A 24,354-nucleotide genomic window follows, 5' to 3' on the forward strand; every position below is an offset into this window, starting at 1 on the left:
CCATGTATTGTGGTGCATTCCCAGATTCATCAAGACAAATAAACCTTGTAATGCCCCCAAATATTTTGCCTTCCCAATAGACGCACAACAAAGAGAAATATCTTGATTTCTCCTCGTTTTTTCCTCTTTCTAAATATGCTGCATTCTGCAGCACACTCACAAGGAGGAAAAAACTCCTCTACGGATTGTGTTTGTGTAGGAAGGTGCCCCTTCCTACACAAAAACAATCCTGCATGCAAAGCAGGCAGCATTGAACCATGGCACAAGGGTACCTGCTTTGGTACTAGGCACCAAATAGTGCACCAGCGTAATGAGAGAGCAGAAATGTGCCATTTATTAACAAATATGGCACGTTCCGACCCTCTTCATTTGAGGCTGTACAGCAGAGCAAGTTGTCTTGCTGTGTTGTACTGCATCAAGTATTGATCAATCTGTCTTTTGATATTGTTGCAAGTCTATATTTTTACCATGATATTTTGTTCTATCCAGTGGAAAACAAAGGCTATCCTGAAATTAGATACAAATAAAGTTGAATGCAGAATAGGATGGTCCCTGTTTCCCAGTTCCTAGCCCTGCAGGTACATAACAGAAAGAAAGGCACAACTTTGAGTCGCCCTGTGAGGCTGAGCTTAAAGTGAACAAAAATGTCCATCCAGCATGGTATGAGGTATAATTGCTGCTGCCATCATGCCAGTTTACTTTTCTTTTCCTGCATTGCACTGCGAAATAGTGCTCAGTGTGAAGCGCAGAAGGATAACTTTAAAGAACAAGCATTTGCAATGCAATAGGTCTCACATTTGAGAGAGTTAGAGCTATTGGTGTTGTAAATTACAACGTTTCTTTCCTATATGTTTTGGTTTGGAGTGAAGTGGATGTATGTAGTGTGGAGTGGAATTATGTGGGTTTGTATTGGAACTGGCAAGTGGACTACCAACCAAAGGAAGAATTATGCACCCTAAACCTGGCAAATAAATGTTCTTCTTGTCACTTTGGTGTTGTTTGGTATTTCAACCAGTGTCCGGTGCATGTGATGATTGCACAGTCTACTGGAGTCCAGCAGTTCAGTACCCACTGGGATCCCTGTTGGGAAGTGAGAAATATACAAGGGATAGTAGCATTACACCAGGATGCCCACAATACACCAAGAATAAGCTTTTTGCAAGGGAACTATAGTGAAGGATCTCTGATGGCAAAGATATCCATAATCGTCCAGGAATGGCCATTATTAGTCCTCATGTGCACCATCATGACATGTATACCTACAACACGCAAATAATTATCATTGTAATGCTAAACATGGACTTGGAAATACAGACCAAATTGCATGCTGCTTATTGTCTTGGCCTCCCACATTTGCACGGGTCAGCTTCAAATTAATAAAATAGCTTCCAAAACAATGATTGATTACTGCATCTCACTTTAAAAGAGAGGCAATTTTATTTTTAACTCTTCACTACAATGGCCTCTCTATGCCATTAGGCAAACATGTGTGTGTAAAATAACTGAACATAACTAATGAATGTGAGACAAACACGTTGCAGCAGACAACAATAAATACCGATATCCACCCTATGTGTTTTCATGGGAGACATAGGAGTGGGATGAATGAGCACACACTCTACGCCTTACTGCCAGTTGGTGCATGAATAATAGAGGACAAGTGTAGGCATCAGATGGCCATGGGTACAGTTACACTTAGGAAGCTGGCTAGAAGACTAGTCACCTTTGCTTGGTCTCTAGCCAAAGCGTGGCTGCCTATTTAGAGTTATGTGCAGGTTCGGCCCCTCTTGGAAAGCAGTGGGTAAAAGAAAGGAGAAAATATAAAAGCAACTGTAGATAAGTGGGTTGAAAAGGGGCACTGCAGAGTGATGCACAAGACACAACCAGCACTTAACGCTGTGGAAATGACAGAGGCGAGAGACAATGTGGAAAACCATAAGTACTGGCACTAGTGGGGAGGGGTAAGCCTTTCTGCATGGGTTCCACAAAGAGACTGAGTGGCATGGCAAGCCACACAGGGTCAAGGGTACACAAGCACCACAGTGTTGCAGAAAGTCAGGGGCAAGCAATTTCTGAGTTAATTCGTCATGGGAGATACTGGGCATAGCAAGTGATTAGTGTTGGTGCTGCTATGGTAGAGGGTGATGGAAAAATCTGAAATCCTGGCAATGTGTGGAGAGACAAGCATTGCAGGGGGTGATGAGTGCAGTAAAGGTGACGGGGGTGCTGGAGGGAGACGTGGTAGGCACTGGGGAAGGGAGTGGACGAAGGCAATACAGTGGATTGCTGAAGAGGGGGCAGGATCAGAATTTGAAAGGGGGCACCGGGCGCAATAGGAGTGAGCAGTGGCATAAGCAGCAGAGGGTGCGGGTAGGGGCAGAGTCCATGAGGATGCTTACTGCGCTCATGTCCCTTTATTTCAGGAAGATTATCTAATTCGATGTCACCACAAAGCCATTTTCCAGGCCCAGTCTTTTCAACTAAAATGTTTGTTTTCAGGTGTATTAGTCTGTTTAATTCAATACAATTAAACAAAGACTACAACAACCACAATGCATTAGGCTGTCACATGAAAGCCTAGACTGGAAAAAACTGCGCGGGACATGAAGTGAAGTGGCTATTATTCTTTGAGTACGTCCCAAACGATCTTTATTACGCAAGCACTGAAAGCAGTTCGGCTGCTCTTGTCTGTTCGATCACATTTTCTCAGCGCATGAGCTGAAAATGTTGAAAGAACTGTATTGTGAAAATAATGTGTCTCCTCTACATCTGTAATTCAGAGGCTTCATTGCAGTCAGTGCCCTCTTTTCCTTCCACTCTTTTATCTTCTCAAGACAATTCGGCTTATATCTGTTTAAGTTCACCATATTCAAATTGAAAATGTTGACAGAACCAGACCTTCTGACTCCAGCCGAATAATCCTAATTATTTGTATGCATCACTGCCAATCTATAAACAAAACAGTATGTGCTAAATTGTCCCAGCTGCGAGAGGAGTGGCAGGGAGGGCAGATAACACTAGACAGGTAATCTCTGTTCATAAAATTTCAGCACTGACAATTAAACAGCGCCACCCCGAGCTTCTGTGTGATGCAGCTTTGCCAGAAACCCTATTCTCCTCGCCTCTCGCTTGCCTAGCCAAATTCCGAGTGGCGTCTTTCTAGTGCTCTCGTATTTCCATAGACATTTCCGTGTTTTATTGCTAAATTTATGATTACTTAAATCTCCCCTTTCTTGGAACCAAGGTGTAGAAAACATCCACTTATTAGCTTCGAATGTGTAATTCAACTCAGGCGGCGCAAGGACATCCAAAGTGACTGTCAATGAATTCCCTTCTCACATGCAATATATTACCCGATAAAGATGGAGGCCCTCGATAACAATAATAAAAAAAATCTAATGAGGAACCAACCCAGTAGGAGGTGCAGGGTGGAAGAAATAGTACCTCAACCACGCCGGGGGCAGTGGATGGACACTAATCAAGTAAAATCAGTCAGTGCTTGGTCCCAGCTCCACGACAGACCGGAAATTATGTCAGGCCTGAAGTGGACGAATTACGATGCCGTAAAGAAGAATGCCATGCAAACCATCAAATGGTGAGTAACAGGTGGGCTCCAATCCCTTTTCCAACTACAACAGAGTTTTGATAGTTTCGCTGGTGAAACGCATGTGTTGGCGAGTGCTATCACAGGCACAACTCAACTCTAAAAAGGGCAGAAACAGGGGTAAGGGGATGTTTTGTTATTAGGAAAAAAGAAGAATGGGAGTATGGAAGAGTACCTTTACAATAACAAGTCACAGGCACCAATGTGTAGCTCTTATAAATTAGGATCGATGATGCTGGTTAAGAAGCAGTGACACAAAACCTACAGCAGTTAGAGAGTGGTTGGGTGAAAATAGACGTAGAACAGGCACTGGTAGAATGTCTTTACATTGCTTTACATGGTTTTGCAATTACTGGCAAAATAGTAATGGTTTACCTGTAGCCCAGTGCATGCGTCATGATTTGGAAGGATGGTCCTGGTAAAAGAGACACCTGGGAACTAGATGCTATATAATTATAGTTTAGACACATTCACAAGTATAGAAGGCCAGGGTACTAAATAGACAGTGATGCACAGGGAGCGCTCTGGTTCTGGGCATGTGTCGATGGAGTGGAATGATATTCGGCAGTGAAGCATGTATTTGAGGTTAACCATAACCATAATAGTGGTTGAGCTAGGAGGTGAGAGTGAAACAAGCAGCTGAGAAGATTTATGGCCCCGATGAGGGAGATAAGCTATGCATGGAGTGTGGATGTTGGTGAGGGCTGGGAAAACTCCATATATGTGAGGCTCTGCAAGTTTTGAGTAAATGTGCTTGTCCAGGTACCATGGTACCATGCCTTTGAAACATAATTATTCTCTGGGATCATTGTACATGAAGCTGTATTTATGAAGTTCTTACCTTAGTGATGCACTATGTATTTAGGGTAGCGCTCTCCTTGCTTTGGGGCAAACCATAAATAAACAAACGTAAGACAGCATGGAGGAGGGATGGATGAAGTCTTGGAATGCACAGCAAATGTGATCAGATAAGATTTACAGCCCTGTTTCCAGCAGAGCTCAGAAAGACAAGCATTCCTTTCAAGTGCTCCTGATGAAAGATCAATGTAGTCCCTGAACACATCTTAAAATGGTGAGCAGTGTATTTAGACAGTAGTTGGTCCGATCTCCTTGGAGGAGACAAAAAAGAAAAAAGTGGTACAAAGAATAAGCTTCCCCAGTAGCAAGCAAGGAATTTTAAAGGACACTGGCATACAGACTGGGTGAATCTGAACCTCAGAAACCATCTATTTCAGGTCACTAAGCAACAGCACAAGCGCTGTCTAGGCTCGACCTAAATATAGACATCATAAGAGAAGGCGGCCGATGGAATGGACTTGGAACGGACCAAGAACTAACTATGAATCAACAGATTACAAAGGTAGCAGCCACTTACTTTGGCTTATTGAAATGCCTTAAAAAGATTCTCTATTGCCTCCCTATTGCTGCCCAGAGAACCATAGTCCAAGCATCAGTTACCTCCAGATTGGTCTATCAAAATGTTTTACATTTGGGGGTGGCAAAATCATTACTCAAACGCCTCAAAATTGTGCAAAATGCTGCTGCTCATCTCCTACTATGTCCCCTATGTTTGCCAGGACCACAAGCTTGCTAAAGTCCCTTCTTTGACTGCCTATTGAGCAGTGGGTACAATTTGAAGCACTGTGCTATATGCACAAATGTGTACATAACACCGGACCCACTTACTTGCAATGATTGGTCTCTCAATATTTCCCTAATCGCTCGCTGAGGTAGAGCAATCAAAAAATGGCCATAATCCCCTGAATTAGGAAATCTCATCAAGGAGGCCAGCCTTTTTCCTATCTGGGGCTTAAGCTCTTGAATGATTTGCCAGTGACTTTAGGAGAATGTGATTATCGCCTTGCTTTCTGGAAGCTTCTAAAAACATGGCTGTTCTAACCATCTGGTCTTAAATAATCATTTCCTTTAGTGGCTGAGTGCTGTTATTCTGCAGCGCTGGGAAACCTTTTTGATAGCTATGTGCTTTAGAGAACATGTATTATAATAATAATAATAATAATAATAATAATAATAATAATATGTACAGGTACTGCTCAACTCCTTCAAGCTCTTTCCCAGGGACAGCTGTTCCCCTAATGCATGTAACGTACCATTGAATAATGACAAATACAAGAAGAATAAGAAGTAATTTGGATGTTGGAGGCCATTGATACTTGGAGAGTATTGTCCTAGTCCACAAAGAACTGAATAGACTTGAAGTCAAGGGAGCTTCCAGTAGCCTTTGAGTAGCTATTGGGTACAGTCTAAATTTCAAAATGGGTCTTCCAGTCGGTTAATTAGTCCTATTAATTGTTTTGGAGAAATCATGTATTAATGTTTTGCAGTACTGGATTAATTACTTTGTTAAAGGGTGGTTTATTAATTTCAAAGATGTACTTTTTAACTACCAAAGTTATCTTAAACAATCTGGGAATATTTGCTGGAAAGGGATGTATTTTTATAGTGGTAAAATTTTAAAATAATTTTTAATTTTAACAAATATTGCTTAAAAACTACTGATTTAAGGATTCATATAGTCCCACCCTTTAGACCAATGCAATTGGGAATGCCACAATTCAGAGCTTACTGCTTTCAATGGATGAGAGCAGCATGACCATTAGTTACTTGGACAATCAGTACGAATAGGTTGTAGGTGAGAGAGCTCATGTTAGTCAAAATTGAGATATCAAACCCAAAACATTTTTTACTACAAAGAAAAACATATTACCTTTGATCACATGTCATGTACAAAAGGGAAGGAGGTCAGTCTGGTCGCTTTCCACAATTGTGTTGTCTTCTTTAGCTCACAGCCTTGCTTCATGGAGACATGTGACCTTCTACTGTCCACTTGTAGTTCAAAGGCAACAGCAGAAAGGCTTTCTCTATGAATGAATTAATACTTTTTCAAAGTCTTTTTTAGATGTATTTTGTGCAACACCTAGTTTTCATTTTATGTGAATCCCTCTTGCATTTCTGTACTTGCTTTGCACAGGATTAGAGCCGATTATATGACGGAACACCGAATTAAAAACAACTACTAACCTTACCAACGAGGTCGGAACACCGACCTCGTCCTTACTACTAATGATTTTACCACGAATGCCTTAACAACGATATTTCGTTGTAAAGGCATTCCTGATAAAATCATTAGCAGTAAGCACCATTCACCCTACATCCCTCACCCCACCCCCCCAACCCCACCCCAAAACCTAAAACCCCCTGACCCCCCACCCACTCCCCAAAACCAAAAACGCCCCACCCTAAAACCTAAAACCCCCTGACCCCCCACCCACTCCCCAAAAACGCCCCACCCCCCAACCCCACCCCAAAACCTAAAACCCCCTGACTCCCCACCCACTCCCCAAAACCAAAAACGCCCCACCCCCCCAACCCCACCCCAAAACTTAAAACCCCCTGACCCCCCACCCACTCCCCAAAACCAAAAACGCCCCACCCCCCCAACCCCACCCCAAAACCTAAAACCCCCTGACCCCCCACCCCCTCCCCAAAACCAAAACGACCCAACCCCACCCCAAAACCTAAAACTCCCTAACCCCCCACCCCCTCCCCAAAACCAAAAACGCCCCACCCCCCACCCCCCAACCCCACCCCAAAACCTAAAACCCCCTAACCCCCCACCCCCTCCCCAAAACCAAAAACGCCCCACCCCCCAACCCCACCCCAAAACCTAAAACCCCCTAACCCCCCACCCCCTCCCCAAAACCAAAAACGCCCCACCCCCCAACCCCACCCCAAAACCTAAACCAACCACTTACCTTCGCCAACTCCCTTCTTTGTACCTTAACCACGCATGTTCGTTGTTCAGAACATACGTAGTTAAGGCACAAAAATACGAAGTCGTGGTTAAAAAAAGCGTTGTTACGCTTTCGTTAACCACGACTTTCGTAATAAAAAAGTCGTAAAAAAGGGTGTTTCCCATTAGAGCCAAATGGGTTCAGTGGAACTTGATGGGCCCACACACACAATAAAGAGAGTTGAAGAGCCAAACTTGTGCAGTTACTGTTATAAATTTCTTATAGGTTTAATATTTTTGAAATCTTCAATTAGCATCCAAAGAACATAATAAAATAAGTGGTGCATATCATAATTGGTTGTAGTTTTGTCAGCAGGAATTTGCTTCGGTTGAAAGGACTCAATTTAAATCTTGGCAGGTGGCCCAAAGGACGGACCAAATTACTCAACCACCCTGATGGAAAAGCCACCTGCTAAATGTAGAAATGTCTGTAGTCCATCGTAATGACAGAGGTGATGCCCACCAAGTTTAGAAATCTCCACTGGCCCAGTGGACATTTCTAGCATTGGCAGGAACTGGTGTCAAGGTGGTTCCTGTCAATGTATTGTAACTTTGACGGATGGTTCCCTCAACATGACACAGCCGCACAGCAAACTTACAGTGTGTTTTGTTTTTTATTTTAAAAAAGTAAGGCCCATATTTATACTTTTTTAGCGCTGCATTTGTGTCATTTTTTGATGCAAAAGCAGCACAAACTTACAAAATACAATTATATTTTGTAAGTTTGCGCCGCTTTTGTGTAAACAAATGACACAAATGCAGCACTAAAAAAGTATAAATATGGGCCTAAGTCCCAAACCATTTTCTTATAGAAAATAAAAAAACAGTGCCCCCCCTTGCGATGGGAGCTTCGTCCCATTGGGCGGGGGCATTGAGCACTTTTCATTGCCCCTTACCACCATTTTGACAGTAACTGGCATTAAAAATCAGCTGTATGTCCAACCATCTAAATTAGGTGGGAGGACAAACAGCCAAACCTCTGACGGTCCTTACTCCATTGGGCTGTCAAAGGGGTTAGACCATGGTGGAGACTGAGTAGTCTACACCATTATCAAACCTATGGTCTTCGCAGACAGGCGGACCATATTGTTGGTGGGGAGGGAACTCTGTCGCAACGGAGTACCCTTTTTCCAATATTTAAATCAGACCCATAGTGTTTCCAGTATGTACTTAGAAGTCAATAATTGGGTAAATTCTCTAGGAAAATCAAAAAACTTTTTATAGGTGTATATAACATAGGTACCTGAATTCACAAGTACATCATATATTTATTTTATTTATTTTACTTCCGTTTCTATTGCACAAATTTATAGGTGTGAATTACATAGGTCCCTAAATTCAGAAGTACATCATATATTTATTTTATTTCTTTTCTTTCCGTTTCTATTGCTTCGTACCTACATAAAAAGGGTACAATGCAATAAAATCATAGTAAACAAATGTGCAGTAAAACAGCAGTGGTAGGCATTACACAGAGGTTGGGGAGCAGGACGTAAGGAGTGGGGCAGGAAGAGGTGACTGAGAAGTCATTAAGATAAATGATTAGTGGTAAAAGCAGCTCATAAAGTGTGTTGCAGCCCTAGGCACACAAGACAGTCTATTGGTGATCAGAATGGCTCTAGGTAAGGTTAGGTAAGTACACAAATGACTTTTAAATAGAATAAGAAAGTGAGTTCTAAATTCTAACTGCCAGAGAAGGATGGACCATGCAATGCTAGCCATTTCATTAGGAGTGAATCCTTGCTGCAAAGAGATGGTCGCCTTCCACAGATTGCCTTTATATTTAATACTTTGTAACTCTTGAAGATAATAGCTAGCATTACTGGGCAGCCATTGGAGAGATTGTAAGATATACGTCATATGTTCCAATTACCATTGACAAACTGAGCTCCAAAACTGCTTTCAGTGGAACAAAGTGTTTTTTTTTTTGTAAACCAATAAATATTGAGTTGCCATGGTGAAATCTTGAAAGAACAAGGGATTTAGCATTATTGTATGATTGTGAGATAAATCTTAATTCCTAAAGATATAAAAATGTCAATCATCACTGATTTCCAGCCCGAGACGCGAAAAGATTCAGTCCAAAATTGTATCTTTGACTGTGTTAGAGAAATTAGGAGAAAGCTAGTTTTTAATGGACTAAACTTCAAATGATGAATTTGCATTCACTCATGAATGATATGCAGGTATGGGTGAGGTGATCAATGTCCTCATATGAAGGTTCCTTAGATACATTTGAATTTCATCTACACATCTGAGGTGAAGGATCCTCACGTTCTTTGACAGTACACCAAAGAGGGTCAGAGCCAGACTGGAAGTATGTGGTAATCCCTAAATAAATTTACAGATGAAGAAGATGGATATATTAATCTGCTGAGTTTCATTTGTCAGCCAACATGAAAAACACTTAGGCCTGATTACAACTTTGGAGGAGGTGTTAATCCGTCACAAAAGTGACGGTAAAGTGACAGATGTACCACCAGCCGTATTACAAGTCCATTATATCCTATGGAACTCGTAATACGGCTGGTGGTATATCCGTCACCTTACCGTCACTTTTGGGACGGATTAACACCTCCTCCAAAGTTGTAATCAGGCCCTCAATGAGTATGATATAAAGAGTTTTATTTTAATTTGGAATGTTTAAAAGAGTATGATTATACCTGTTTATGGAGGTGGCAGATAAATGAAGGAGAACAAGAAGGCCTACATTACCAATATCAAAAATACATACTGTATTATCAACAATCTGTAGAAAACAGTCTTCATGCCAAAGCACGTTCAGAAGCCTAGTTGAAATTCACTGAAGAGGTTGTATCACGTAAGTATCGTTTCAATAGCTTTTACAAGGAAAAAAGGGCAGAGACAGGTAAGAAGCTATTAAAGTCCTCAGTTTCTTCAACAGAGGGAATAACTCACCAATTTTAAGGAGCTCTAGTAAGACACGTTGCACCAAATATACAAGTACGAGATAGGTGAAATAAGGCAATAGCTGGTAACATAAGACTTTAGCAATGTGACCATTGGGAGGGTTTCACCTTACCAATGAGTTTCAACAAATCACTGTGCGATACTTCTTTGATCCACAGCCCATTACCCCCAGATTTGTAACTGTTAGTAAGTGAAAGGTGAGAGTTTGATTGCTTTGACTGCCTCAACAGAGAGTAAAGAAATTCTTTGTATTCGGCTCCAGATCTTTATTGGTGGTAGATTATGAGTCAATTTTACAACTTCAGAAAATTGTCTGGGTTGGTTGTTCACAGTATTGATTACAGACTTGGTGTAATAAGCTTTTGTGCTGAATATGTCTTTAGCAACCGTAAGATTATTGTGATTTGAATTTGATGGCAAGCATCTCCACATTCCCTCCATTACCTGTGACACGGGAGTCACCTGTGAGGAAAGTAGTTGGTAGATTCTTCATGGATCTTAATACCCAGAAGGTGATGTTAATATTTTTGGTATTGTGAAACCATGAAACCATGTTATGAAGTTCTTGACCAAGTGTTTTGCTGTTGGTGAACCCTGAGAAGAAAACTAACTTGAAATGACCTCGCCAGGCAGCTGTGATTTGGTCTTCAATGCTCAGAAAATCCTTTTTGTATACTACTATATCGTGATTAGAGTTTTTTGTGTAAATATGGTTATAGCAATGTTGTATTACTTCATTGTCAACTAAGAAAGAGGAAATTAGGTTAACTGCAGTGACATTAACATGTTCACTGCAGTCTCATTACTTTTCACAGGTTTACTACTGTGCAGCCTTCTGTCCTTCCCTTATTTTAATCTGTCAGGTGCACAAATCTGTGCTTCCTTTCATTGTTCATATCTCTGGGATTTCATTGAAAACAATTTCTTGCTTTTATATGCTGGGTCTGATTCACATACGGTCAGGTGTAAAAACTGTAAATGCACTCCCAAAAGCGTGTACCTCCGTCTGAAGTACATTACTGACGTTTTTGGAGAGCCCAAAGAATTACTTGAGTGCTGGGACTGTTGTAGATTACCCAACACACACAAATGCTTTATAGTTTACTCATATGCAAATATAACGGGTACTTACTTTTCCGCATACAGAGTTTGAACTTGCGTTTTTTTCCATTGTATTCGGTAAAATATTTTCCCTATGTAAAAACCTCTTTATTTCAATGATTTTAGGGGATGATCCCTCCCCATTCTACTTCACTGATCCTCAGAGTGAAGTTGATGAGGTTTCAGTGCGGGAAATTAGTAATGAATTTTCGGAAGAAAACAAGAATAATCTTTCTGAATCTGAACAACAATTTTTGCTATTAATCACTCGTAATTGAATGTAATTATAATCACACAAATACCGTTTTTGCAAGAGTGTCATGGACATGTGAAAACACGGTTTGTCACCTTGGCCTTAAGTACTGTATAAACGAAGAGTGTGAATAGCAGCAGGTCGTTGAACTGTTACATCATCACTGCCCTTCAGAAGTTTTCTGTCATTAATCAATAAATACTCAGTGACAATCCATATTGTCAGAATTCTGCAAGTCAAAAGAATGTATGCGAATGAAACATTGATTTCATGTCATAATAGAAAAGTGTAATCACCCAGGCGGAAAGAAGAAGGCAGAATCAAAGATTATGCATTTTTACTTGTTTTATACGCAAATCGTGCATTCTAGCATGCACGAGTTGCCACTACAAAGAAAGAGGAACTTTTATTTTTAAATGCATGTCGCTTATATAAGGCTGCCTCTTGGTTTGCATTAGTTGCCAAAACACCGGAGTGGCCTACTAGCTATTAAATGAATCTGTTTGTAATATTGAAATGTTTAAAAAGTGTGTGTTTGATTAACACTTCAAAACACAGAAGAGGAAATATTCTTTTGTGTAACAGAATATGGGAGAAATAGGCCCTAATTACAGTGCGATTTACTAAATTGTGAACCTGATAAAATCCGACACCAATATGTTTAAAATGTTCCCTTCTTGCAAGTTCTGCCCTTGAAATCGGGTATAATGTGTATTCGTATGTTTTCAACAAAATAAATGCATGCCCTGATATTTGTCGGGCATTTAAATACAAGAAGGCTTGACTTGATGAAATTTAACAAGGGTGTGAATTGTACTGCACCAGCTAACAACCAGGTGCAATGAAAAATTGCAACAGTCATTACTGTGATGAGCAGAGGCCGCAGTTCACAGGGCCACTTGTAACAGGGCCATCAAGGAAAGCGTTCTTGATTAATTCTAGATCCAAAGGGCCCTTGTTGCGAATCGTGGGTTCTAGAACACAGCAGGGTGTGGGATCCTAACCAACAGGTGCAAGTCTTAGTTCAGTGCACCATCACTGAGTAAGAAAACGCATTTTAACTGCACCCCCACACAACCACCGGAGCATTCTTCGGGCATAGTGTTTATGTTTTCTGGGTTATTGAGAGTTCCATAAAGGGTTCAGGGACACCGTGATAATTCAAACTCAGTTTCATTCACAGAATACAAGACACAGGCATGGAACTAAAAAAGGTACTATATATATTTTAAAGTGTTTATTTCAACAGTTCCATTCTTTTGTTTACCCAAATGACCACACAGATTATCATTAAAACAGCACTTGTTCATGGTGTTAGCAGCAAGAATAAAATGTACAATGCTAACATGTTTTTAGAATGTTCCTATAGCAAACCACCCTCAGGCCACATCTATTCTCTATACTAGGAGAGCATGGACTAGCTAACTTGCCTCCATTGTGTCTTGGGGCCCTGTGCACTGCATACCTCTTCATAGGGGATCAGCTTCGGTGTCAGAATTTAGGTGGGAGAGAGGTTTCCTCCAGAAAGAAAATACTGAACAACTGGGCTCGACTCCCCTCGTCACTGGATCAACTTTTGGCATAAGAGTGGATGCTTTAGCAATCTTGCAGAACCTCTTGTGATACCAAGGTGTGAAGGCCTCTCCAACTCAGTGGTCAATTCCTGTGGTCTAGATGGGATACTGAACACAACCTTTAACCTGCATTGCAAATTCGAGTCAAAATTTTCCAAAATCTGAAATGCAACTGGTCTAAAGCAACAAGATAAAAATATGTCAACTTGGAAAACATGTTTACTCCTCATGGCTACTGTTAAACCTTGAGATGTACATATTGAGGGATTTGTGTCAGACTTGTGTTGTCCAATGTAGTAACAAATCAATGTTTAGATGAAATTACACTTTCACAAGTTCTGCAAAATATAATGACTTGCTGAAGTTAGACCAAAGGCAGACAGTCTAACATAACATTTAAAAAATGGAGGCTGACTTGGGAGTTCATGACATCCCAGCTAAAGAGGGATGTGACCCATTATTTGTAGGCTCTACATGCACTGACTGTTCAGCACATTCTACATTTCCATACAAAGCACATAGGTCGAAAGAAGTGGAGTGGTGCTGTGGGTGACTTCAGATGCTTGTGCCTCTGTGTAGCTCATGCCCCGACTCAAGCAGCTCAAGTGGTGTACCATCGCTCAAAGAGGATTAAAGGAATGTGTGCTTTTTCATGCCATAGAGCCTGTGTGTTTCCATACCGTGGGTTCCATGTGAATTGGTGAGGCTGGTCTGAATGCAGGGAGATGTGTTTAATGTGTTCTTTGTTGCTCTCTCTGAAAGGTTACACTTGTTGAGTTTTTTTAATGTGGGATTGTACAGAGGTAAGTTTTAGTCTTGGTTCAATGCAGACCGTCACTATAGGCTGTTAAATGGATTTGAAGATGCAAGGAAGGTGAGGAGCTCAGAAAGAACAATTAGGTTTGCAAACTGGGGTCCGTTGGGTTCTTGTGTGTCAGATCAGAAGCTAGACAGCTCTTTTGGCCTGGGATGGTGGGTTACATTAGCGGTCAGGAGGGGATTAAAAGTTTAATCTATTAGTTTGATACCATGCAATCCTATACTTGGTGTAATGTTTGTGAGCTGACATGTATTATATTAAAGTAACTTTTTTCTCATCTAAAGAAATGTTTGATCTGCTCAACCATGTTGGCCAAAAGTGTTAGTCAATAGATGGGTCTTCTAACTGAAGATGCTGATAATTGAACATTTTAAATAGCTTAAACTGAGCGACTAGTTCTGTTGTCTCCGATTAATCCCCTTGATTTCTGAAAATGTGGACCCTGCCCAGGGTTCAGATGGGGAAAACTGCTATGTATAGCATGAATGATTAAAACTGATCTAATTGAATTTTTTGTCAACAGCCAACATCACCAACAACTCCTAACAAACCAGTGGAGCCATTAGACTGGGCCTCAGCAGTGACTCCCAAACCAGACCCAACGATCCTCAACAAACATATCAGGAAATTGGTTGATGTAAGTATTAAGAGATACGGTGCCCATAATGTGAACTTGTTAAAAAAAGAACCTCCTCACAGACAAAATGAGTTAAGAAATCTTTGGAATCAGTAGTGCCAACCATTTCCATGTGTAATTTGCATTTGTGATCCTTAATTATTAATTAGATTTCCAACAGCTGTTTTATCATGATGGTTGCTACTTCCCTTCAGTGCCAGCACAAGTATCCAGTTACACCATTGCCCCTTGTCGCTGTTTTGGGTTCTGTATATTTTTTACCCTCATTCCTTAAATTAATAACTTCAAGATTCCTCCGTTAACGTCCTCTTCCACATAGACCAGTTGCCTTTTTCATTTTTGTCAATGGAGGCCTAAGGGAATATTACAAAGAGTTCACAGAATGCAGCTCAGGAAATAAATTTGCTGTTCTGCGTTGTATGAACGGGAGAGATCAGAAAAGCTCCACATCTACTTAGAAGTGTTGCAGGTCTGCCATCTCCTGTGCAGGCACACTTGTAATGCCATGCACCAACGCAGTCACCCTTGCATCATAGCGCAAGAGGTTCTGCGTTGTAGTCAGCATAGCTGACTATGCCTTAAGGCATGTTCCTATTTCTATGTGTGATGCAGAACACAGAAAAGTGTCATCCCAGTAAGGCAGGATTTTAAGCCCACCCGATCATGAACAAGCTCTGATAGTTCCAAAATTAGTATGATATAGGATCATGGTAAAATATAGCTGAAGGAGGGATGCCAAGCGATTACATATAAGCAATTAAGTTTGTTGTTTATTGTTGATAAATGCCCAGGGGTAGACTAGCAGTTCCTCCAGGAAAGTCGGGGAAAAAATGACTTGTCAACCGAAAGAGCTACAATTTATAGATAAGAGCGTGAGTATACTGTTGGAAATGGGCACAAGTGGGCAGTAAAAATGAACATCGCAAATTTCAAACAAAACCATGCCTCAGGGAGCATGTAAAAGAAACTGACAAAAAATATCACAGTGGATGTAGCTATTACTAACAAACAAGGAGAATAAATAGCACATCACCACAATAGCCTTATTAGCAATTAAAATCAAAAGTGACTCTACTTTGTTTAGCTATCTCCTTCATGGAGCTAAAACCAAAGTTTATGCTGAGAATAATGTGATTTATTTAGATTATGACCATGAAAGTATAGAACGAGCATTGAGTTCAATTTCTGAACTTTTAAAGGTTTGATGCTATAGAATAAATCAAAATAAGACTAAAGGGCTCCTACTCAATTCTACCAAGAGCTCGAAGGCCGTTGACTTGATTTTTGTACCATTATTGCCCAAAATTAAGAATCAATTAAAATGTTGAAATGCATTATCACATACCTTGGTGTTTAGCGTCAACTTGTTTAAAATGACAGGACTCACACAGTGTATTTTTCTGTTACAGGTGATTTATTGCTAAGAAGTTCTTGAGCTCTTTGAATAGTGTGAAAATAAAATTCACCTAGGAAGATAAATGCAACCAGATGAGGTGTAATATGTGCCTGTCATTGTTTCTTTGGAGTCATGCCTCCTTCCCACACTCAACATTAGTAATAAATAGCATAATACACTCTGCACATCTTCATATGTGCCCAGGGCCCATCTTTGGTCAGCATAGGTCGGATGCCTAGAAACGATCGCATTGGCCTGCAGGGCAATCAGACACTGCCTGACATGCTGGGGTTAGGATGTCAGACTGTGGACCTTATTTGACTATTCTTTTTGAATCTCTTTATTGCATTTTCTGAAAATGTTACATTCACAAATAAAACAGTACAGTCATTGTAATCAGTGATAACATGAAATCTGCCATAACACTGTGGGAATACAGCAGTTAACAGGGCTGTTAAAGGCCTGCAATCCAAAGTAAAGGTGATGAACAGCAAGGTATAAGGGTAAAAATAAAAACAAAACTGGAAGGAAAAGTAGAATATACAACATAAAAGCCTATCACTAACATGAGGGGAATGGAACTAAAGAGTAAGATCACAGCTTGGGAAAAGAGGGTTAGGGGTAGTGACTGCCAATGGCAGATTGGAAAGGTTCAAGAGACATAAGTGTCTCAATAAGTGCGAATAGAAAAGGTAGGGAAGGAAGTAGAATGCAGTGTGGTGAAAATCAGGTGTTAGATATAGTTGAGTCGGGGGAGCCCCGATGACTGCAACAGATGAACAGGAGATGGTTCTTCCTGATACGATGTGGATTGGCAGGCTTTGAGAATAGGGCCCCAACTAGCAGATACAGATATCTGCGGAGCCCATGTGTATCCTACCTACGCAATGATACCCCTCAGCACTAGCTCATGCCTTCATAGACATCTGCCGGGCAACAACTGTAGGCGCAGTGGTGACTTCCATCTTCTTGTGGTGAGGCATTCAGCCAGGATTAGACCTATATCAAAGAATCTAGTGGTCGCTCTGTGTTTCTCATCCCTATGTTTGAGACTCAAGAGGCAGGACTCCCCTCAGTGTGGTACCGATCAGTCTGTTGCGTGGGCTAGGCGAGACGTCACACCCCACCAGTACTGTTGGAGGGAAGGGCAATCTCATGACATGTGCACCTGGGCAGCATCAGGCTGATCACAATGAGGGCAAGTAGCGTCTGTCCTATGATAATAGCGATATATTTTCACAAGTGTGAGATAGGCACTGTGGATGATGTAGTGCTGAATGAGACAAAAGTGGGCATTTCGTGGGCTAAGGGCAGGGTACTCCGGTATGGCAGTCCACTCCTCATCAGTACAAGGAGGGCCAGAGAACCTGCTCCCACGAGCACGCAATTGGGGCAGTGAAGAAGCCGTGTGTGTATGCAGTGAGTCAGCAAACCAGCACGTTAGGTGGCAGCCTGAACTTAAAGCATGCAGGTACTGGATCTTGAGATGCATCAGGCGTTCCAGCTGCATGTTGCCCCAGGCATTGTGAAGAGCGCCAATCAGTGAATTATATAAATGGAAGTTCCCTATTGGAAGCCCTTCCTCCTTTGACAAGGTGTCAAATGTCGTCAATGTCCTCCCACAATATAAATCTCCTAGTGTGTGTAATCCCCTCTCATGTCGAGCAGAAAGCTTCTTAATTGTAGTAAACCACCACCCCTCGCGGTGCCCAACAAGGGGAGAGCAGGAGTGTATGATGGTGTACCTCTAGTGATAAGGAGACTATGCTTAAAGCAGCAATACGCTATCTTCAACAGCAAGAATTGGGGAGTACAATGTTAAGAACAGGGGGGAAACAAGTGTAATAGTTGCAGGAGACTCCAATGGGTCAAGGCAGTGGTGGTGTCGGATAGCTGTAACCCAGACAACCATCTGGCCACCTCCTGCAGCTTAGAGGCCAGATAGCAGTGTTCACAACTAGGGACTGACAGTCTGCTACTCTTAGTTGGCAATTGGAGTTTACATAGGGCCACCCTACATCTTGCATTATGCCCTATTAGGTCACGTGTAAGGCCATTCAACATGCTAAAAAAGGACTGATAGAGGTATAGGGAAAGGTTAGCAAAATGATATAGCAGGTGGGAGAGTACAACCATTTTGACCAGCGCCATCCTACCCACCACAGAGAGGGGAAGAGTTCTCCAAAACAATGTTTCGGAATGTATCAAGGATACTGTGCACATAATGTTGCCATCAAGTAAATCTGCTGATTCTGCTGAGTCATAGTAGATTTGAATGCCCAAGGCATTTAAAGGTAGTGCCATGTGAGACAGGCACCCCAAAATAGAAAGCTGAGTCCAGGACCATGGCGGAGAAGGAGTAAAGACAGGATTTCTCCCAATTGACTATGAGGCCAGAAAGGTCTGCGAATGAGAGATATATCTGCCAAACCTGATTGGATGTCGAAGACATCTCAGAGGTAAAGTAGTGAATCATCATCGTATAGGAACACCAAATTAACACCGTCGCCCAGAGGGATGCCCCATGTGTGGCCATGTGTGTGGAGAGCTACTGCTAATGGTTCAACTGCCAGAGAGAAGAGTAAGGCGAGATGGGACAGCCCTGACAGGTGCATTTCTGTATTAGGATTAGGTATGATATCAGTGGACCTGTTTTTATGTGCATCTGTGGTTGGGTATATAGAAGTCTCACCAGTCTAAAAAATCTGGGTGCATATTTATACTCTATTTGCGCCACATGTGCGTGAAACATTTTGGCGCACATTCTACGCGAACCATGCACCATATTTTAACTTTGACGCCCAGGCCCGCGGACGTCAAAATTGCTCCATGTGAATAATTTTTTGGATGCAGGAAACTGCCTTGCGTTAATGACATGCAAGGTAGGCGTTCCCGCCCAAAAAATGACTTTAATTGTGCGCTGTGCGCTGTTTTTTAACGCCTGGGTGAGGGCAGGCATCAAGGGACCAGTGGGCTCACTTCCATGGTCTCTGACCACGGAAGGAGTCCAGAAGTGCCCTTCCCTGCCCCCAGGGACACCCCCTGCCACCCTCGCCCACCCCTGGAGGACAGCCATGGATGGGCGGACCCATCCCAGGTAAGTACAGGTAAGTTGAGGTAATTATTTTTTTTAAATTATTTTAAAGTGGCATAGGGGGGCCTAATTTGGGCCCCCCTACATGCCACTGTGCCCAATGACCATGCCCAGGGGACAGAAGTCCCCTGGGCATGCCCATTGGGCAAGGGGGCATAACTCCTGTCTTTGCTAAGTTGGGTGCATAAATAGAGCCCAGACATACATGACGGTTATTGAGATGGCCCTCAACAAGTGTATATCGGCCAACTGTGTCTGTCACAGGTGCTATTGGGACAAAAGGGGTGCCAGCCCTTATCCAGATCAATGTACCTCTAGTGTAGGTAGAAAAGTTGATGAAAAATGTTGACCCCTTTAGCCCCACTGCAACCACACAGCCTCCGTGAGTACAATTTGTGATTCTTGTAGTAAGGCTATATGGGCGGAGTGATGGCACAGGTAGGAGTACAAAACACTGGAGGACTTCGAAGGGCACTTCATCTACATCGGACAAGGGTGAGGATTCATGAAATAAGGAAGCAGTTTTCGATGCCTTTCTGCACTCAAGAATCAATTGTTCAAAGTTTGGAGTACCTCACAGCTTTGAAGAGCGATCACGGCGTTTGCGCCCTCGTCGTCAGTCTCCTCCTGTCATGGTGGGGGCAGGTGTATCTCCGCAATTAACTTGGTCTGAAGCGCTTAGGCCCGACAACTCAATCCAGTCCCAAACATCCTTAGAATCTGTGAAGAATCTTGACTTACCTTCATGGAGTCTAGGAGGGAAGAGAAGCGAGTATTGGGATCCCAGCTCGCGCAGGTGTCTCTTACCAGCAAGAAAGGAGCTTCTCTGTAATTGCACCAGCAAGGTGTAGTCTGGAAACAGCAGGATAAAGGCATTGTCCATGGTCAGATCTGGCAATTTGCAGGTTTCACACAATATGGTATCATAGTCGTGATAGTGTAGTAAATGAACTATCATAGGTGTGGGGTTCAATCCTGGGAGAGGATGGCAGGGTGGCACACTATGGGCTATCTCAATAGCAAAAAATGAAGACAGCATAGACTCGGGCAATATTGACCGCAGTCAGGTTTTGACATCGGAGACAAGATCTGAACCCTCTATGTTTTCAGTGAGGCCTTCAATGAGAACGTTGTTGCAGTGAGAGCATCTCTCTCCATCCTCTGCCTCTCCTCCAGTAAGTGAATCTGTTCCTTCATAGTCTGGAAACATTTATTGGTGTCCTGTACCTTAGGTTGTAGCCTGAGGATGTTTTGTTCAGCAGCCCGAGCCTTGTTGGCCAGATAACAATGGTCTGCCTGCAGCAACATGAGGTCGACAGCAATAGAGTCTATGCGATGTTCCAATAAAGTCCAAGAACTTTCAATGACAGTCAAAACTGCATCCAATTTGCTATCAATCGATGTGGTGTTTGCTTGTTGTGTTAACTGAGGAGGATCTGGGGCAAGCGAAGAAGCAGAGTCCGTAGATGATACAGTCGGATTGTGGGTGTCAGACCGAAGGCGCTCCATGTTAAAAGGCCAAGGTGATTTAGTCCAATTAAAAAAAGACTACAATGGCGGGGACCTGCTTGCAAGCACCCAAGGGGGATGAGGGCACCACACAGCACGGGTAGTCCAACCCACAAGTCAACAGTGGCTGGGTCCCCTTGCATTGATGAGGTCCAGTCTGTGTACAGCAAGAGCAGTCCGCCAGATCTGAGTTGAGCACCCAGAGCAAGTGAGCAAGGCAGGTGTGCTAGCCAGAGGTAGAGTGCCCAGGTAATGTATTTGGGGTGAATAAACAGTAATATGCCTCTTATGTGGACTGGAGGCATCCGTATTGATCTGAAGTGCAAGATGGACAGGGTCCAGACATACATGGCCCAGCAAGCAGTAGAGAGCCAAGTAAAAGCCAAGTACAGAGTCCAGCGAATAGTCACCGAAAGAGGGAAGCAGTGACTAGCAGCAGAGGGAATAATCAAAACATAAGTCCATTGAGTAAGAGTCCGCTGGTGGTCACTAAAATAAGGATCACTGCACAGTGGGTGGGTTGTGGTTGCAGAGAGTCTGATCAGTAGGATTAATTTGAGATATAAGCGACTCAGCATACACTTCTGCAATGTCGGTAATAGGTGCAGCACCATTACTGAGCCATAACAGCCCCAGCTTGAGCTGTTAATGGTCGAATTCAGTGCACTCTGTGTTGGCATCAGTGCAAGGGCCCACTCACGTGCAAGGAAAGAGGGGGTTAGCAGGCTTCCACAAGAAAGGGGTGGTGCCGCACTCCACCAGGGGAATCCTCAGCCCAGGCACTGTTACGGGGAAGGCCCTCCTATTGGTGATTAAGGAGCCATTGCGGTCGGCCACAGTAAAGCTGCGTGGCGCTACCCTCAAGCAGAGAGCATGGTAGATGGGGAAGCAGTCCTCTCCCCTTCTGTCCCACAAACCCACTCCCATGCTGTTAGGACATGCACAACTTAAAAGTTTAGTTACACAGCACCATGCCCTTTGGGCTACCTAAGGCCTACCGTGAGGGTGACATATGTAATAAAAAGGGAGTTTAAGGCTTGGTAAGGGGTTTTAATTGCCAGGTCGACATGGCAAGGCGACACTACATTCAGGTTGCAATGGCAAGCCTAGGACATGGTTTGGAGGGCTACTTAAGTGGGTAGCACAATAAGTGCTGTAGATCCACTGGTAACATTCAATTTTCAAGGCATCGGTATATGGTAAACCACTCTACAAGAGAATAAATTAAATATGCCAATTGTGTATAAGGCAATATAACCATGTTTTAGGGAGAGAGCACAGGCAATTTAGCACTGGTTACCAGTGGTAAAGTGCACAGAACCCTAAGGCCAACAAGAACGAAAATCCAGCAAAAATAGGAGGAGGAAGGAAAAAGTGCTTGGGGGTGACCCTGTTGAGAGGGCCATTTCCAACAATATTGTTTATAAAAATGTATCTTTATTTATACCAATTCCTCAACATGCAATAAAAATGTATTTACAATTTCATTGGATATTGCCAAGAGAACACAGCTAAAGCATTTCGTTAAATAAAAGTGCCTATCTGTCCATTCTCATACTACTAATTCATTGAACCATGTATGTAGTGCTGGAGTATATTGCACGAATCTAACATAGGTTATGGAACAAATACATTACTGTATCCATTTAATATCAATGCCATTTCTTGAAAACATCATAAGGTTTAAGGACAACGTTTTGCCTACTGTGTTATTTCTTTGCCTTCAGGATTCATGTTGAGATCCTGGCAACAATAAAAACAATTCACACAGTTATTAAGTGAAGGTTGTGTATTTTCTATAACCTGGCTTCCTCGCTTTAATTTCACTTCAGAAATATTGTTGTGGATAGGCAAGATGGCTAAATTAAGAGCAGGGCCCTCTAAGATTAGTCAGTAATTCTGGCATGATTGTGCTATTGCTCTAAGGCAAACCATTCCATTGCTATACCTGCACTATTTAAGGCATGCCTATATACAAAGCAAAGAGCTGTGTTCCATCCATTCTTGCAAATAATGATTTCACCATTGGCCATAGGTGAATGTGCCAACTTAATCAAAGAAAGTGATATACTTCTAGCAGGTTTCTTGTAGAATTGGCAGTGGTCTTGATTCTGCTGCTGCAACAAAATATCTCAACGTGTAGAAGATCATAGTCTCCACATTGTCACAACATATTGGGCATTAGTGACACTCAGTTCCAGAGTTTACTCTGTGGTCACCGAAGATGCAAAGTGCAAATTCCACAACATGAGAATCAAAAGGCTTTCCCTTTGTATAGAAGTGTACCTTTTCACTTGATTGTTTTAATGTACGTGGCCTTGAAAAGCCTAAATGTAATCTAATTGCCCAGGTGCACTAATATTTCATGAAGTGACTTTCCTACTTGTACTTCGCTGGAACCTTCATTAGCCAGGTAGATACAGCTCACATTCTGTTCTGTTCTCACAGTCTGTTTTTAGGAACTACGACCATGACCACGATGGTTACATCTCTCAAGAAGACTTTGAAAGTATTGCGGCTAACTTTCCATTCTTGGATTCCTTCTGTGTTCTGGATATGGACCAGTAAGTTCAACAAAATATTAGACATTTAATATGTGACTGAAAAACATATTGCCCCGATTCACCTTTTTTACCCACTGCTCAGCATTCTTTGTTTTTACTTATTGATTGTAAGATATATGGAGTTTTAATGCCTATGAGCGCTGAGTTGCCATGAATTCCATCATTGCATCTGCTTTACATTGGAAAATTTGTGGTAATGAGAGTACTTCACAACAGTCTCCATCCTGCTGATTCTCTAATCTGTATTCCACTGGTTATCGCATGAGCAACTCGTGAAATTGTTGCATCATTGGCTCAATGGAAGAAAATGACAACATCTAAGCTTCTCCCTCTAAGTGGCAGTGGGCATGATGTTTCCTGTCTGGTAAGCAAAATCACAGGGGTTGAATCAGAGGAGTCCTCTATAAATCAGCATAGTGAACATTATAGATTGAGGCATTACCCCCTGACCTTATTCTTTGTTACTATTCTTATTAATATTATTATTAATGTGAGGGTAAACCAAAGCAGGATGTTTTCATTCTACCTAAACCAAAACAAACATGCAAATCCAGGAGCTGTGCGCTACACACAGGCATTTATATGTATCCAATAGTATATGTGATCAGAGCTGTGGCACCAAAGTAAGTGCACTTCAAACCACACCCATTGACTCTGGATTCCCCAAGTCGAGACTGTAACAGAAAATAAATATAGAGAAATAGCTTCTTTCCCACCAGAAGTCCTCAACAGCGGCACTGTTTGTACCTGCCTGAGATAGTACTTTATTCTTTATCTGGGGAGTTTGTAAAGTGCTACTAACCACCTTGCCGTGGCTCAGATCACTTTTGGATAAAGGCACTTATGAGTAAACGTTTTCAATCTAGAATAGTTGCAGAATGTCATCCAACGTGGGTGGAGAGGTTTAGTAGGTATCCACTATCAAATATTTTCTCGAAATGATGGAAGGCTCTTGCAAAGAGTGAAAGTCACGATAACGAGGCAAAGCAGGACTAAGACATCTGACAGGTAAAAAATTTGGAATTGAATTTGAAAGGGGTTCATTGACATGGTTAAT

At 42.2% G+C, this 24,354-nt stretch overlaps 1 protein-coding gene across 2 annotated transcripts in view; it reads left to right on the forward strand.

Moving 5' to 3' along the window:
- RASGRP3 (RAS guanyl releasing protein 3) overlaps positions 1 to 24,354 on the forward strand; it is a 368,221-nt gene that overhangs the window by 269,974 nt on the left and 73,893 nt on the right. For both annotated transcript variants that reach the window (XM_069234699.1, XM_069234698.1), the window contains exons 11-12: positions 14,621 to 14,734; positions 23,182 to 23,297. In XM_069234699.1, the coding sequence (XP_069090800.1) occupies positions 14,621 to 14,734; positions 23,182 to 23,297 (230 nt within the window). The remainder of the gene's footprint in view (positions 1 to 14,620; positions 14,735 to 23,181; positions 23,298 to 24,354) is intronic.

This window comes from Pleurodeles waltl, chromosome 5, assembly GCF_031143425.1.
Source record: "Pleurodeles waltl isolate 20211129_DDA chromosome 5, aPleWal1.hap1.20221129, whole genome shotgun sequence".
NCBI classification, from domain to species: domain Eukaryota; kingdom Metazoa; phylum Chordata; class Amphibia; order Caudata; family Salamandridae; genus Pleurodeles; species Pleurodeles waltl.